Source organism: Convolutriloba macropyga, chromosome 8, assembly GCF_964194025.1.
Source record: "Convolutriloba macropyga chromosome 8, txConMacr16.3, whole genome shotgun sequence".
Classification (NCBI taxonomy): Eukaryota; Metazoa; Xenacoelomorpha; order Acoela; family Convolutidae; genus Convolutriloba; species Convolutriloba macropyga.
Window position 1 is genome coordinate 47,931,656 of NC_134475.1, and position 18,604 is coordinate 47,950,259.

General features: G+C 34.8%; 1 protein-coding gene across 1 annotated transcript in view; it reads right to left on the reverse strand.

Annotated features, from left to right (window-relative positions):
- LOC142345082 (myoferlin-like) overlaps positions 1-18,604 on the reverse strand; it is a 133,834-nt gene that overhangs the window by 25,734 nt on the left and 89,496 nt on the right. The window contains exons 29-33 of the mRNA XM_075397165.1: positions 9,473-9,656; positions 3,476-3,912; positions 2,925-3,086; positions 2,583-2,693; positions 2,265-2,438 (exon numbers count right to left, since the gene is read on the reverse strand). Of these exons, the coding sequence (XP_075253280.1) occupies positions 2,265-2,438; positions 2,583-2,693; positions 2,925-3,086; positions 3,476-3,912; positions 9,473-9,656 (1,068 nt within the window). The remainder of the gene's footprint in view (positions 1-2,264; positions 2,439-2,582; positions 2,694-2,924; positions 3,087-3,475; positions 3,913-9,472; positions 9,657-18,604) is intronic.

Sequence of the window (18,604 nt, forward strand, 5' to 3'; positions counted from 1 at the left end):
CAAAAAAACTTATTGTCCCCTCGAGGCATCATTTATTGTATATACTGGCTTCCGTTGAAGGCTAATGAATTTAATGGCGTTGATAATACGTGTTTTCCCGCAATTTTCGTGCGTCTAATGTATTTGTTTATATTTGTTGATTTTTTGAAATTATATTGATAAAAAAGGTTTTCCCATTGCTCCTGAAAAATTAATTTAAAATTGAAGAGTGTTTAGTGAAAAGTTCATTTTTTTAATGCCTTCGACCCTTTTGTCGCCCAATTTTTTTTCCTGAATTCGCTGTTTTTGTTCTTTAGGTAGCCGTAAATTGCTCACAGATCTCATAGGCTTGTAATTGAGGACTGAATGAATGATGTTGCTCGAAACATTCAGTATATAGCGAATAGGTTCCTTTCGTCAAATTTAACTTCTATTCATCAATCAGATGTCCCATCGAATTTCGTGTATTTCAAGAAATAACATATATATTGATATTATGTGCCACTGTTGTTTCGTTTTTCTGAACGTTTATTGAATGGCCATTTTTTGCGTTTCTTTTTCTCTTCCTTCAGAACAATCGCGTAATAACAGATCCCAATGGTTTTTAAATGTGGCCCAAGTAAACTTATTTAATCTTTCAGTATAAATCCTTCAACTGAAATAGCAGAAATAACAACTGAATTAAAAATATATATTCAGATGATAGGTATTGATTTTAATGGTAGCAAAGGTTTGTGTTTTCGCAAATCGTTTGTAATTTTTTGAGTTTCTCTTTAGTTTGTTTCTATGGCATAGTCTGACCACAGACGGGTGCTTTTGGTTTTGTAATGACTTTTTAGTAATTTATCAAGGATTTTTTTATTAAAAACCAATGTTTTTTAAGATTTTTGAATTTTCTTGGTGCAAAAAATGTTGATTAATTTTTAAGTTTCGCCTCACTGTTCGTTCTTTTTGTCGGCTTGTTACCTAGTCTCGTTAAGAAAACTTTTCATCTGCTGTATAGTTAGTAAAAGGTAAACTTGTGTAGTTAAGGTTTTATCTGACTGCATTTTGACGTTGTTACCAGGTGCTTTTAAATTTAGATATTCATTTTTTGCCGCCAAAATTTTGTTGGTGCTATTTTTTTTCTAGTCTCTTCAATGTCAGGTCACGTTGGTGCTGTAATGAAGCATGGCATTAGTAATTCAATTAGTAGATAGAATGTGTAACGATTGTTTTAAACTCAAACATCTATTTTTGTTATCTCTTGATTTGGTTGACATTTTAGTCAAAAATGTAGATGAGCTCGGGTCGGAACATCATGTGCGAACGCACATTAACGAGCCGCCTTGTTCATTTCTGTTTGACAATTTTTCTGCTTATTTATTTAGTCTCTAAACTTTTCTCGTTAAATTTTCCTGTTACTCTTTTTCTCATACATTTTTTGAAAAAATGAAATTGTTCACATAGCTACTTTTTGTTTGCATATATGCTTTACAACTTGATGGTTATTTTACCTACCCTGTTTAGCAAAACTTTCCGTTCTCTTTTGCAACTACTTTTTCAGGTACATTTTTAAAGCATAGCTTTTACTTAGATATCCTGTTGTGCTGATTCTATAGCAAATACTAACGAAGTTAGCTCTTTTTTCAATGCGTTTCCGACAAAAAAGAGAAAATCGAAAAAAAAAACAGAATGATGAGTTATGAAACATTCCTCATCAACGTATCATGCTACTTAGTAAAAAAATTCTATCATCCTATCATTTAATTTATAGCAAAAGAGACGCGGAGAACGACACAAATGCATAAGCTGGCAAAGAGACAAACTATTTATTCATACTTGGGCCACTTGGGTCAAATCTTTCAATTCTTTCAGCATTTGCATTTGAAGCTGAAATATACAATTGTTTTTTGATACTTCGAACTGTGTGAAATACTCCCGATTAAAACTGACGATGGAACGTAACCATAGAATTGACTACAACTCTCGTGAAGTTGATGGCATCTGTATTCAAATAGAAACACTGATAATTATTACCAGAACGGTCACAAAAACTTTCGTGTAAATAATTTTTTCTGGGCTTTCAATTAAGTTGTTAATTTGAGTAAAATATTCCTACAGGGACAATTTTTAATAAAATAAAATTAAGCATGAATATTAAGCAAGTGTGGATTTTTCGAAAGCAAATATAGCACAAAAATTTATATGTATAACCAATAACTTAATTCTCAAATCGGGGAAATCTATAAAAACTATTTTTCTCTAGTCCGTGAAAGAATCGCCCCCACATAAGCGTTCATTACCTTATTCTTCTTTTTCCTCCCGAAGGAAAGAGAACTTTTGAACCCGGACGCGCCGTCCTTTGCGAGGTCTTTCTGTTCACGCTCTATCGTCAACATCACTTCCTGTCTCAACTGCTCAGCTGCACTTTCAGCGTCTTCGTCTGTCTCTCGCGAGGGAGCTTCACATTTAAAAGCCTGTCAAAGGAACAATGCCTGTCATGAAAACACATTCCATAGTAATAGAACATAGAACAGTCAAATTTGTAAGTGATGATTACATATTTCCATCATCACCCGGAGTTTTGGGACGACGTATGAAAAAAAAACCAGTTACGTTACCTGTAGAGACTTGATGCTGCACATTCCGACCATTGGCTTGCGTCCAAACTGTCTGTTGTCTCTGCATCTGATGTTCATGGGGGGAGTGTACAACTCCTCTTTCGGCAGCAACTTAAAAACACATGTGATAAAAATAAACCCAAATCGTGAAGCTGTTAACAGCAACCAATCAATAAGGGAAGCGTTTACATTGATTATGTTGCGTTGATCATATTAGTGACCACTGTAAACTAAGCAAAATATCTACAGAATGTGGTAGACATAGCAATTAATTTTGCGATTTGATCTGATGTCAGATTAAATACCAGCACAGAATAATATTGCAGTATTGTATCTCCTTACCACATCTAGGAAGAGTACTGGCTCTGAGAAGTTGGGGTTTTTGGCGACTGACTTGATGACGTTGGAGTAGAGCATGTTTCCTCCACACTCGAACTCAATCGAGGGACTGTTCACGTTGGCTAGCTGGTACTTCTTCATGTTACGCACACCCCAACACAATACCTACACACATACAACAAGGGCAAACTCAGTTTGAATTCAGTTTGAACTCGATTTTTTAAAATTTAATCAGGAATTATTTCTTAATTGCTATCCAAAATTCTAAAATATTTAGTCACAAACTTTGACGGCTCCAGTTTAATATTATTCATCGCATCAGACGGGAATTAAGTATTCGAAAAAATGCAGGTCAAAAGAGAGTTAAATACGAACGCAGGACGATTTTGAAGCCATGATCACTACTTTTCGAGAAAAATGCACAGTGAAAATGCACTAGTTCTGGTACAGTACTGATTCAAGACTTGCCTCTCTCTGAATCAGCACTGAACTTCTCTGAATCAGCACTGAATGCGATTTGACGTTTAGTCTATGAAAACATCAAGAAATCTTACTTCTATTGCCGTTCTCTGGAGAACAGGTCGGATGCCCGCGGGCACCGTGTACAAATTGCCCCTCTTCGGAGGCAAAAAGGGTAAATCCCCACCCTCGTATGCAAACAGCTCAAACGAAGCCAACAATTCTCCACAATTATCATTCGGCGACAGTCTGTGCAGTTCGTGCCATACAAGCCGAGCTACCTTCGTGTTAGAAGGGTTCAGTTTCACAATGGGCTGAATTACAGCCCGACCCATAAATTCAGGACTCCCGAAACGGTCGTAGTCGAATAGTTCAATGCAGATGTTGGGCGGGTTCCGCTCGATGTCAAGTGGGTTGTCGTATATGGTTACGTGATCGAATATGAGTGTCTGGTCCCAGGTAGGGCAGATTGACTTGTGAATGACCTCTGTGCTCTGGCTTCTGTTCATAAAGACCACTCTTGCGAACGGATCTGAACAAATTGCTACATTTTTGAAAATAAACAATTAACACGCATTGCACCAGCAGAGCAGCTCTAGTCCAACTTCAACGCTTATTGTGTAAGATTCTCTCATGTGTCGCTCATCTAGCAATATCTTGAAAGATTCTTGCAAATGACTCTCATTTTGCGAGATGAAAGATCCAGACACTTATTTTGCAACAGACTCATAAGATCTTGCAAGATAGACGTAGATAATTTTTATAAAAGTGAGGGACTGAATGTAGGAAAGAAAAGTTTTCTCTTATATAAATCAAGATTTTTAACTTTCCTGTCTTAAAACAAGACCCAAGAACCATAAATTTGTGGATTATTTGGAGACAGTGCTTCAAATTGAATTACCAACCAGAAAATTCTTGATCAATTTAATACAATTTCAACTAAATTATGCAATGCGTTTGATTACTACTCAGCTTTGTGCTACCAATGCAATTCTCTATTAAGAATATAAGCTCTGACCACTGACTTATGAAACATTGGTTGGCTATTAATTAAAATTCTGAAGGAAGATAATTTTTTTGGAAATGATCAATTTTTGCTAATTTAACGTGAAAATCAACCTTATTTTAAATTAATCTTAATCCAGAATAATTGAACTTTTTTCTCAATTTTGCCAGCCATGAGGTTTGAAAAAAAAATCCAGAGAAGAAAACGTTTTTCACAGCTATGTGTTTAGATAAAAGTTTCATAATATTTGAACCAAATTATTGTTTTAGCTAAACAAGACCGATGATCGCTCTAGAAACTTGTTTAAAAAGCTAATTTGGAATGTGTACTCAACTAAAGAGCCAATTTGGAACGTGTATTCTTTCCTTTATGAAGAAACTGAAACTCTTACAAGAAACAATCCTGAAGTTCACTCTTCTCATTTTTTTTGTGATTGTTACCCTAAAACAAATTAAGCGCCTTTTGAATTGACGACGAATTATATAGCCTTATAAATGTTGAGTGGCCATAAGAATGAAAGTTTTGTTAAACTTCAAAGTTCACAAAAAATGTCAATACTATATGAATACACTATACCAAACAAAAAACTCCGAATCAACACTTTAAAAAATCTCTTACCTGTGCAATGAAATTCAGACAAGTTTTTCAAAAAATCAAGCCACTAATTTTCTTCTGAAAATTACTTTTGTTATCAGTTGCTAAAAATTTAATGCAAAATGAGTTTCTCAAATCAAGTTAGTTTTGACAGAAATTGACTTCACGTATAAGATCAAAAACAAAAAATAGGGGAGACCGAAACATTCCAATGACAAAAATTGTCAATTCTTTATCTTGTTTCCATTCTCACTGTATGTGGACAAATTTTTTAATTTAACGAAAATCTTCGAAAATTTCTGTGAAATCTAACGTACAGTAGTCAAACGAAAACAATATTTTCGAATAATTTAAACTAACCAGCAAATCACTTGCTGCAAAAAATATCAACGGCTGTACAAAAAAAAGTTGTCCAGAAATGTAGAAAAATTACAGTCGTTTTAGAGAAACAATTTCTTTGAAAAGGTTTTAAAAATACACAGTTGCTTAAATGTGAAATGTAATGCCCTCTAAAGAACAAAGTTTTAGATATGTTTAGAAATACAATTGCATCATGTTTAAAGAGAATAAGTTGCAGTCAAAATTTTGATTAACAATAGATTTATTTGCTTATCTTTTTATTGAAAATTGGCTACTAAAGAGCTGAAAAATTAAAACGAAAAATTAAGCAAACGCACTTAATACCTTTTTTTGTGAAATTGGATTATAAAGAATGGGATAAGTTGATACTGGAACACAGAATCTTGAGAAGGATTGATGACAATTAGCAAAAAAATAAGCCTGTTCCGCAATTTTTTTTAAAAAAAACAACAAGTTCAGGAGTAATTGAATTGAATAAAGACGAAAGTTTAGAATCCCAATTTCTTCTATCACAATTTTTTCTCTTCTCAACAATAATTTTACCTATTGTACAAAAAACATCCTTCTCAAAAATGCTATTCACCTCTTTTGAAAGGGTGCTAAAACTGCCGTTATAGCACATAGGAAAATATTAAAATAGAAAAACTACTTTAGAACTTCTTCCCTGAGTCGGACGGAAATCAGGCAAATCTACTCAAAAATAAAAGGCTAAGAGCAGCCAAACAAAAGAAAACTTAGCCGGCAAATTGTCAGAAATTAGCCGCAATATACGCTTGTGGTCTTCTATGAATTGAAACAACTAAAGAAACAAGATATGTATTTTGAACAAAAGTCCTTTAGTAGACCACTAGATTTTTTGGCTTAGATACGTACTGTCAATTTTATGACACATACGATCTATAAGGAAAAAACTCTAGAAGAGCTTTCTCAAAATTAGTATTCGAAATCAAAAATTGAAGACTAATACTCCAGAATTAGGGCATAAAAATTTGGCACAACTTAGATGAACACAGTTGATCTTTTACTAGTAAAGGTTCAGAAAAATTGCAATTCCATAGGTGAGTTCAGAAATCATTTTGTAGTGAAGTAAGTCAAGCAATTGACCTAAAAGCAGGAATTACGTCACGGTAAGACAAAACAATGACCTAAAAGCAGAAATGACGTCACATTAAGACGAAACAAAAATCTGTTAGAGGAAGTAAAAAAATATAGCAGGACAAGTCATGAAACACAATTCAAAGAATTGAATCAAAAATTTAGAAGCACTCTTGCTGACCAGCAGATCAGTTGAACAATGCCAGCCAAAACAAAAAAGAAATTTTCTAAAAACTTTGAGAAACTAAAATAAGCAAACAAACTAAACAAAAACATACATATTTCTAAAACTCTTGAGGCTTTTACCCCTAAAGCAAAATTTGATCCCTTTTAGGTATTTCAAAAATACGCTTTTAGGTATTTCAAAACTCAATTTTGTTTCTTAAATCCATCCAGTATTATCTTTGCAAGGCCTGAAAAAATCACTGGCCCTTGAAGATCGATTAACTCGAAAATGGCCGAAAAATTTTTAAAATGGAAATAATTGTAAAATTTAAAGAAATGTTGCTGAAAATTACAATACTAATATCTGCAGAATGATTACTGTGTCTCATGAGGTTATCTGGTAACTCAATTCCAAGCCTTAGGAAATTCATTGGCTCAAAGATCGAGAGGCAATAATTTTTAGAATAAATTCAAGATTTCAAAAACTAGAAATTCGTTCTTTTAAAATGTTGTAAACTATACAATTGCCACCTAGCAACTATTTAATATAATACTAGCAAAACTTGCATGCGGTTATCTGGCTACTGAGGCAAGAAAAATTGAATAATAGACAAATGTTTTGAAAAAATTTGAAAAATATTGCAAATTTTATCAAAACATTTTCAAAATTCGAAAGGCTAAATTGATGAAACTAATCCATTGACACTAAAAATTCCGTTGAAACTAACAACCATTCAGTAGCGTTTTATCAGACCGTTGAAGAGGTTTTCTGGCACTTGGAGAATGGATAAAATTGAAAAAAGATGACAAAAAATTTAAAAAACCTTAAAAAAATTGCAGTTTTTATCAAGAAAATGCTTAATTTCGAGACATTAAAATGTTCAAAACCAATCCATTTTTAATTGAAACTATGCAGTGCCTCATAATCAAACGTTAAAAGAGATTAATTGGTCCCCGAAGCTGGAAAGGCTCAAAATCTGACAAAAATTTTCAAAAACTTGAAAAATTTGCAAAATTTAGTATCATTTTGCGTGTTTGTGTTTGTAGTAACAAAACATATAGCTCATTAAGCGGTCATAACAAGTAATGTCTCGCAAAATGCCTTGGTCGACTTTGAAAAACTTCAACCTAAAACTAATCAAACAAAAAACTCCAAAAAATTACAAAAACATGAAAAATTGCCAACATTTTGAGCCCAAAAACTCCTAAAAATGACCTTTTAACCTTAAATTGCTGCCATCCCAGAAGCTGCACCACTCTAAGCACTTGAGGGACTACTGAAGCCCCCATTGAGCGTCTAATGAAACTTAATGCCCGCTGGGCTTTACCTGTTTATCCCGTTTTGAAAGATCAAAGTCATTGAAAAATGTGTGAACGCATCTTAAAAACATAGCAGGACAAGTTCTGACGTACAATTCAAAGAATTTTCATTGACTAAACAGAAAACTAGACCTAGAATGGACTATGAATGGATTGAAAAAACCATTTAGAAAAAAATCCGATCCAAAAAATCGAAAAAACATCAAAAATCAAAGCTTTTTCGCTCCATTTCCTGTTTCGGCGTGACCAAAATCACTACTCCAATTTGACTTCAAAAATCATGAAAATGTGTGAACAGATCTTAAAAAAAAGACAGCGCCCCAATACAATTCAAATTCTTTGAATTGTAAAAAACAGCGCCCCAATACAATTCAAATTCTTTGAATTCTAAAAATTAGGAGCAAAATAATAGCCGCCTGGAATTGCTGACGCGGCTGTTAACAAAACACAGTAAATATTTGCAATTATTATAAACGAAAAATTTTTCTAGGACCATAATAGGCGATCTCATATGCTTAAAATGTGCACTAAATGAGATCGAAAGGTACCAATTGAGAAAAAATATTGTTAATTTTTGGCAATTGGGCTGCAAGTACATCTGCTATAAAAATAATCCTTTCTAACAGCCCAATTTAGCCGTTTATAAAGGCCGCTTAGACAACTAAACAAAAAAATCCAATTAAAACATGCAAAAAGATTGTAAAGTTTGCTTGTTTCCAAAGTCTGCTTGTTTAGTAAAAATTGCTTGTAAAGTTTGCAACATGCAGTTTAATAGCTCCTTTTAATGTGCTCTTCAGCAGCTTCTGTAATCATGCGTTATTCTCAACTTATCCCGTGTTAAATAACAGAAGGTTGTCAAGTGCTCAAGTGGATTTTACTTACATTCGTTAGAACGAAACTGCTGAAGGGCTAAAGTATAGGGGGTACATGGGATCACGTTAGACATTTCAATAGGATTTTGTTTACGGGGTTTATGGGCTTGCGAAAGTGAAACTCATTATGATTTCACTGATTAAATTTATCAGTTGAGAACATTTCTAGGATGACAACTAATGAAGATCATCAATATGCATTTTTCTGAAGACCTCATTCCAAGTCAAAACATTAAGAATATAATATGAAGATGTTTACACGCAGTGAAACTTGAAATATCTTGATAACCTCTTGCTAAGATTTTTGTTAATAAAACGCTTAAGAGATAAGATATACGAGCTTTCAAGATTCTTTCATGTGTTTCAAGAAATTATAGGTAGTATTACAAAGATCGTGTCAAGATATCCCGAGAATTAAGAGGAAAACTTTGCCGAACAAAATCCTGCTGAGGCATACTAAGTTTTCTGAAGAAGTTCAAGATCTTTAATATCTTGACAAGGTGTATCAAGTTTCATTCTTCTAGCCGGACCAAACGCAAAGTCAATACCAGTTCTGGGCAAATCTAATTACAATATGATCAAGTTATTTTTTACTTTTGGCAGTCTTGGGTAGGTCTTGGCTGAAAATTGGCAGGTCTAAATGGGCATTCAGTGCACTATTGTTCCTTGTTATTTGTTACCTGAGAAACTGTCGTCGTCAGCACTTAGGAGTCCTCTAGCCTGGTAGATGTATGCCCTCAATTGGTACTTCCTCTCCTGTCTGAAGGTCAAAAACATCCGAGGAGTTATTCGCATGATCTTTCTCTTCGTGTCTCCTGATGACGTCACAGGTGCCTTCTCTCCTATGTCGTCTTCATCCTCCTCCTGTTAAACATATCACGTAATGCATTATGCAATATATGGTAAATAGTTAAATAACAGTTACGCAATGCATTATGCAGCAAATCAGAAGCAGTAACGCAGCAGTTTTGTAGCAACATACTTGCGCAGATCAAAGCTGTACAGTTTAAGTAGTTTTGAGCAATTAATTTGATCATTTTGTACCCCCGTAGAGAGGTCAACTTATGCAACAACGAAAATTAGATTGGGCTAAGAACTGGCATGGAAAACCTTTAGGTCATCCTAAAATGTGTCCTCGACACTGACTTGACCGAAAAGAGACATCAAAAAAATCACCATTCGACCCCATTATCTATGAAAGGGTCATTGTTCGACTAATGAAAAGACAACTGCTCAGTTTTTGTCAAACATTCGTTTTTAATTTATTAGTCAAATATTATATTCGTTCTTGAAGTTCGAAAATCAAAACACCATCACCTCTTTGCAACTTAATCATCATTAAATATCACATTTAATTGAGATGCCTAATTCTGAGAAAAAAGCAACTGAAAAATTAGAGTTTGTCCAATTAAAAAAGGATGAAATATAAAAAAACTTCATTGCCGCAATCGCTGCCTCCTCAAATGACTTGAGACCAATGAAGCGGTGCCATTTCTCAAACATCTCTCAAAAACATAAAAATACTCGAGTTAAATCAACTACAATTTGTTTTCCGCAGAACACTGCTCGCCCTGCTGTAAAGCCATGCGTCTAACAGAAAAACTGATACGTGTTTGCGATCAATGTGAGTGTTAAAATTTCCATGCGGTTGTCATTAGTTTCAGAGTTGTCAGTCAGTTAGTAAATTTAGTTAGTGATAGTTTTACCGAATGCACAACAACCGTCGGAAGTGGCGGGTCAATGGTAGGATTTGAGGTCAGAATTGCCCCAAACCTTAGGAAGCTAATTTTGCGTTCTGGGGCAGGCTCTATCTACAATTAAAAAATACAGTTAGAAGAGATTTGTGGAGTAGGGTGGTGCTGAACGAGGGGCTCCAAATTGTCAGCTGGAGGAGGGTGGACTGGGGGGGGGGGGGGGGGTGGGGGAGGGGGAGTGGAAGGCTTGGGGGTTCAAACCCCCTTCACACCATGGACTTATGTAACCTCAACAGATCTGGCGAACCGCATACTTAGAGACTTGTAGGGCGTCAGGACCAAAGAGAGCTAGTTGCTGAGACACTCAATGCTCTCACGGCTTTATTTGTTTATCGCGTTTTTGAGGACGAAAAGAAGCATCAGAGAAAAATTGGCCAATAAAAAATAGAATACAAAACAACAGAACTAATATAATTGCTACAAACATCGTTTAAGAGCAATGAAAAACATTTTGTTGAGGATCCTTTTAAATGTTATTCCAATAAAAAGCTTCGTTAAGATTATTTTCGAAAACACCTATTTTCACGCGTGTGACTTTGTGGATCTAAAGCTCTTTTAACTTATTTTCAGTCTATTTTTCCTATTCTGTTCCTATAGGAAATATAGACTGAAAATTGTGGTATATAATTTGACAATTGTCCATCGGAAATCATCATTCTGCTGTAGGCCAAAGTGATCATTTCAAAACTATTTTCTTCCTTTTATTCCTTGACTTTAAAGTGTCTCTTAAAATTTCAGTTCCATTAGGAGACTCACCAACTCCCCGATCATACACGCTAGTCATATCATACCAGCCTATTAAAAAAATTAATTGAATAACTTGGGTATCAAATGCCACGTCAGTTTTTTGATTAATGCTGCTCTAAGTAGATTTTTTAAATTCTTTTGAGATGCTCTTCTTAACGTTTCGATGATTCTTATCGTTTTGAAAAAAAACAAATGCATGGTATGCTTCAGAGCACTGTTATTTACGCGTTAACTCAAAAAAGACAATCAAAGCGGAGAAGTGTAGTGATAGAAATTCGGAGTAATAGAGACTCGATTTCAAATAAATTGACATCTATCTTTAATTCGAAATACACTACTAATGTGGGAGAATGTATCCTAATTATTGGTAAAAAATTTTGGTGTAAGTTGAAATTTATAATGATGTTGGAAACTAGTATTGATAATTTTCCCAAGAGCATGACAAGATTTTTTCATGTTTCGACATGAGTAAAAAGACCCAATTTTCGGGGTGCACAAAATGCTAGAGTTCTTATGAATCGCAGTTGAATAATTTGAAATCCCGGAGTGTGAGGAGTTCCCTATACAAATTCCAAATTAATCTAAAAACTCGAATATCGCTATACTAAGAAAATCAAGGAAGCGGTAACTTCACAACCTATTGTCTTATTTGAAAGAGAGGGTTATACCAGGCCCCTCTACTACTCATAACATTCAGATTAGAGGCAGTGCCTCATATAATATTATTGTAAGGCAATTAGATTCAAAACTGTGCAACAACGACTACTATCTAATTACAGGGAAAACTAAAAAGCTGATTAAACAAGTGGCACTATGATTATGAGGTATACCAAAGTCCCAATACAACTGAGTTGTATTAAGAAATCAATTTATTGTCTTATTAACTACTGCGATGAAGATGAAGAGGATCTCGTCAGTGTTCACTCCACAACCCAACCAGGAGAGTATCAATCGCTTGAAAAAAGGACCTAAGATCTATTGCCCATCAGGTATTTCAGAGCTACTGCAGACCGTGTTAATTGTCTACCTGATTTGCCCATTCATACAACATGGGCTAGTACTACTCGCCATATCTTCTACAAGCAGCCAGCCCTGCTCTCAAATTGTCCTCGCAATTTCAGTCTCCAGAGGAGCGCAGGGATCAATACTCTCAGGAACACTTGTCTTGAGGGTAACTGCAATTGCTCTTTTGCCGGCCAAGTCCAAGAAGCTCTTAACTTATTCTATTAGAGATTGATCCCTGTAAAGCCATCCATCTTCCAAAATTAGTTATGCTGATTTAATTTCAATGTCCCATTCAACTCTTTAGAAAAAATAGAAATTATAAACTAAAGTTGCGATGTTAGCACAGATCTTAACCTCAACTAAAACTGTTTTCTACAAAGTGTTTTATTCTCTACAAGTCTCTAATTTTTTTCTAACTCTTTGTTCGACATCCGAGTCTACACCGACTCTATCGAATAGTTCTAAGACCAAAAAAAGAAACTAAGGAAGACTTTTACAGCGGATAATGACAAGTTGGCAAGATAACGAGTTAACTTTGAATCATGATTTTAGGTTCAAAAGGCTGTGCTCTAAGATTGATATGCAAAATCAATCGTTTTTATTGTGCCGAAACAATAGAATAGTAGGTCCGAGTTCTATTTGATCATCTTTTTGTAAGTCTTTTGTTTAATGCTTCAAAATACGCTTCTAGGCTTTTGTTTTCAACGATGCTTCGGAAAGTAATTGTTTAGATTCAATCATTATTTGAGTTGCCTTTAACAGTCTCTTTGTTACTTATTTCATCATCAACTTTCTGTTTAACAAGGTTAGAAGCATTTTCTCGTTTTATTATTCTACATTTTCCTCTCAGACCTAACTTTTCTCCCCAAAAGTTGACAAGATCATCCAAAAAAGTACAGCATGCAAGCAAGGATTAAGCGATCAAGCAAAAAAAATTTTGAGCACTATGCAGTTGAAAATTCTAGTCTTATTTGCTCCCTGACCCGGCTGAGTAGTTCAATTTGAGAGACTAATGACGCTCTTGGTTGGAATTCATTAACTTCTAGCGAAGGTTTCTTTTGAAGTCACAATGTAACGTGTTTCAATAGTCTCTTCAGGCAATTGATTCGTGCGCCGTCTGATTTTTGTTCGATTTGTGGTGGGAGGGTATTCTAAGCGCCTTCTTGAGTAGTGGAGTCTCCACGTTGTTAATAAATCCGGTTTCATGTGGGCACATACGAGCTGAAGGATAAAATATTGAACTCTCAAACGAAATATCGATCCGCCCCTCGCAGGGTGGTTGTACCAGGCAAATTCGACATCTTTGCAAATTGTTGCTCCGCATTTGATTGTGTCATGTTTAGCAAGCAATAATTAGGATTTGCAGCCGTCATGAAAAAGAAAGAATCGGCGAATTAAGTTGAGGTGGATATGGTGGGAAGATAAATAATATCGATATAACTGTTTTGCAGATTTGCAGCCTCGTGTCCAAAGAAGAGGCTAAGCAGGAAGCTGGACTATTGATTGCGGGTAACGGGCAGAGAAGTGGGGCAAAATCGAAGCCGCTTTGATCATCGGCAGGAGCAATAGTGTTCCTTATCAATATCTGCGAACGTCGTGGAGGCGTCTGAAAGAGCAATAAATTGGTTTTTTAGGGTTAGTGTAGAAGTTGTGCTTGCGTTCCCGATTGGTTGGGGTAATGGTATTCCTTCAAACACTTTGTAGACTGTGTTCGGGCTGAATAACGTTATGGCGAGATTAAGAATAATTCAATGTTCTCCAACGTAAACGTTGCGTAGTAGTTCCAGTTCGTAGTAGAGGGTAAGGTGTTCCTTTGGGATGGATCTAGACTTGCCATTGAGTTGTTATTGAGACAAAATCTATTGGAGAATGTCTGGCTGAACAAACCGAGAGGGAAGCTTCTCACCAGCCAACTCTTGGAAAGCTTCTCTCATTTTATTGCGGTATTCTTTCCACTCAATTTTATCCGATTGAGTTTCTGATTGAACGGACAAAAAGGAGAAAGAGACGTTGTTCAGCACGTTTTGAGTTTTCAAACTTGTTATGGCGCTACCAGGACCCGACTGTCTTAGACTTTTTTCTGAATCAGTAAATTTCAATAGAGTATATCGGCGATTCCCTAATGAATCAGAGTGACCTAAGAGTCTTTTGTTAACCAATTATGCGCAGTATAAATCCAAAAAAATTTTCTGAAAAAAGGATGAACATGATGTTTTGAGTCTGTCAAAGTTTTTAAATACTAGGCTCATACGAGTTTAATTTTTTTCAATAGTTCGCATCAAATAATTGTCATTATATAATTTTCGAATAGTTTTAAACCTTAGTGTCTAAGATTGTATTTATCAAGCTATGAAGGTAATTATGATATATAATTTGACATTTGTCCATCGGAAATCATCATTCTGCTGTTGGCATTTCGAAAATATTTTCTTCCTTTTATTCCTTGTCTTTATAGTATCTCTTAAAATTTCAATTCCATTAGGAGACTCACTAACTCTCCAATCTCACAAGCCATTCATATCATACTAGCCTATAATAAAAACTAATTGAATAATTTGGTTTTGAAATGCCAAGTCTGTTTTGTGATTAATGCTGCTCTAAAGAGGTTTTGTTAATTCTTGTGAGATGCTCTTCGGTGTCATTCTTATCGTTTTGAAAGAAAAACAAACACATGGTATGTTTCTGAGTACTATTTTTATTGTTTAAACTGGTAAATTGAAAATATAACCCAGGGGTTAAATATTACAAGTTTAAAATTGAATATATAAAATTAGTACAACGTTCAAATTCAAAATTACTGGTTCCGTTTTTAAAGATAAAAATAACTTTTGAAGCCACCAACGTTCCTTTCCAACGTTATAATTTTGAATTGTTGGAGCAGATGCTGTTTTAACATGCGTTTAAACTTTGAGCGTTATCTGATATTCAAGACTTCACGCGGAAGTTTATTCCATTTTGGATGCTTCTTTTTTGTAATGATCGACTGCTCGACCTTAGGAGAATTAGCTGTTCAGTTCTGCTGTTTTTTCCTAATAAAACATTACCATTTAGAAAAAACTCTCAGTGCCGTCTGACTTCAATAATGAACTATCATTCCTAAGTTTTGAAACACTCTTCTGGCTTATTAAAAGTTGGCAACACTCATCTGGCAAAATGTCAGATTTTACTAAGAGATCTGTAGATCTATCAAACCTTTCTCTCATATAGCAAACTTTAATTCCCCAATTGATTTGTCGATTAATTTGCTGGATTGCAGAGAAATTCAAGTTCTGAAAAAATAGAGCACTGAATGTTAAATGAGAAAGGAATAGGTATTTGAATAGCATCAACCGTGCTTTCAGAGGTAACTGATAGCGTAAAAGTTATATGGATGTAATCGCTGTGGCCATATTTGGTAGGATTTTGTTGAGTTGTACATTAAAATTTAATTTAGAATCAATCATTATACCCACGTATCTGCAGTGACTTTGTGGTTTATTTCTTGTCCCCGAAAAACTATTGGATCAAAATTTTCATTTTCTTTCGAGACGCAAAGAATTTCAGTTTTACCGGTATTCATGCTTGATTTGTTTTGATATAGATAATTATCTGTTTCCTCAAGTATTTCAGAAACACATTGTTCCAGTTCGCTGACATTGTTTGTGCTAAAATGGAAACATGTGTCATCAGCAAATTGAATTATGTCGAAGTTTCCTTGTACTTTTTCTCGAAAATCATTAATGTAGGGAAGAAAAACTGGTGGCCCTAAAACCGTTCCCTGTGGAACACCACGATTTGCTTTCAACCATTCTGAGTTAACATCTCTTATCTTAACACACTGCTGTCTGTTTTTAAAACATTTCTGAGAACCCGTAAGCTTCACTCTTTTTGAGAAAAATTTCGTGCGCTATTGAATTAAATGCTTCAGCTAGATCAATCAGTACAGCAATTGAAATTTTTAAGTTATCATAGTTTTCTTGTAACGCTTCGATTAAGTGTAAAACAGCATCTGTAGAAGACTTATGTTTTTGATATGCAAACTGTGTACCGTTCTAAATTTTTTCTTCTTGTATTAATTCGTTAGCTTGATTGAGGATTCTACGCTCAAAAAAATTTGCAAAAATTAGAGTAATTGAGATAGGCCTTAAGTTTTCACAAATTTTTACGTCCCCTTTTTTGTAGACCGGACTAATGAAAGGAAGTTTTTAAATTTTCCGGGAAATTATTTTGACTAATGCATGTGTTAAAAACAAACTGCAAATGACTTCCGATTGGAAAATTTGCTGCCTTGATTGCCCAAGCTTCTAAAAACGCCTGGACCCGGAAATTTATTGTTGTCGAGTGAATCAATGGCATCATAGAGTTCCTTTAGTGTAACTGTTCTGAAGCAAAAATTTTCCCTAACTTCTATGCTAGAATTATTTGGAGCGCTCACATATTGTCCATTGTTGAAGCCTAGTTTTTGAAAACTTCTATTGAGACAATTTGTAATATCAAGTTCATTTTCTACTTCTGTTTCACCATCGACTATTTGTCTAAAACGAGACACTCCCTTTCTTTGCCATTTCTTTTTCTGATGAAACTCCATTGTTCTTTACTTGTTGGTAGTTCTTTGAAAAATTGTTTGCAAAACTCTTTTTGGGCTGTTTTTAAACGCCTATTAACCAAATTTCTCTGATGTTTGAAAACGGTATGCGCTTGCTCCGATGGGTTCTTTTTCCGGATATTAAAAAGTCCATGTTTTTTCGTGATTTCTTCTCTCAGCTCTTTTGTTAGCCAAGGTTTTTCAGCAATTTTTTTTCTGGTTGAAAGCTTTTTTGTCAGTGGGGCGTGCAACTCTAGAGGAGTACTGAAAACATTTATGAAAACATTGCACTTGCTATTTCCATCTTCACATTGATATGAGTTACTCCAGTCCTGATTTGAAAGATCAAGAGTAAATTTATATGCATCGAACTTTCTATTGTTTCTACTGATAAAACTTTGTTTCCTGTTTTGAGGTTCAACAAGGAAATTGGTAGTGTACAAAACAATCAAGTAATCCATTTCAACTGATGGGGAAAAAGTCTGAACATCTTGAATTTGGTTTTTGCTGGAAAATCCATGATCGCTTAGTGTTACGCCTTGGTTGGTGGATTGTGTTGGTTTTTCTGTGTTTGACAAGGTAAATCCGGAATTACTCGCAAATTCATCTAATAAAGTGGATTCTTTTTTGTTGAAATAATTGAGATTATAATCGCCAAAAAGCAAAACTTCGTCAGTGATTGAGTACGCAGAGGAAGTCGCTGATGTTGAATCGTCAATGAAATAGTTTCCAAGTTTTCATTTGAGCAATACGAAGCATTAATTAGGATTTTGCTGACCGATAGCCCAGATATTTCTACCCATAAGGACTCAAAAAAGCTTTCATTGAGTACATTTAGATCATTTCGCTGTTTTGAAGATATGTCCCTAGGAACCCAGATGGCAACACCCCCACCCTTGTTTACTCCTGTCTTTGATGACCTCGATTTTGAATAAAATTTGTGTTTCGGACTCAAAAAATTCTCTGGATTAATATCTGTTTCATTCAACCAAGTTTCAGTTAGGACCACTATTGTGTTTTGAGTCAAATTTGTCAAAAAGTCAGTGAAAAAGTCATATTTGTTTTTGAAACTACGTGCATTGAATAGACAAATGTTTATCCAGATTTTTCCAGTTTTTTGCAATTATGTCTATCAGCATGTCCGATTCACGAATTTAAAAAAAGGCATCCGGATTTAGATGAATATCACTGCTTAGGAGCAAGCGCATGAAGTGTGAAAGAACTATTTTGCAAATACTCAAAGGTCGAAAAAAGCGGCAACTAATTTTCACATTGTAATAATCATGATTTTGGTTGTGTGACATAACCGAATATATGAATTTTTCAGTTGAAGTGCTAAGTAAAAAAGCCAAAACTATTAGTTCGGAAATGTTCATTTTTGCTGACAAAAAACATTAAGTCACGAAACCAAAGGACTGATTAATAACGCTGAATTTGTCGCAGTCAATATTGTTTTGTGACATAGAAAAATTATGCTGTTGATAATAGCTCCGAATACTCTTAACAATTTTTTGTACTCCAGCCAAATTTAAGTGAACACCATCATTAGATATTTCGGATGTTGTGAAGTTGCATTTCAAAACCTCGACTTTTGTCAATTTAAATGTTCCGTTTAACTCCAAAGCAATATTTCCCAGTTGCTTATTGAAATCTTCAATTTCAATATGATTCGGTTCACGCCCATAATGACCATTTTTAACTTGTGGAATTTCAGACAGTAGAACTCGTTGAGGTTTCAACTT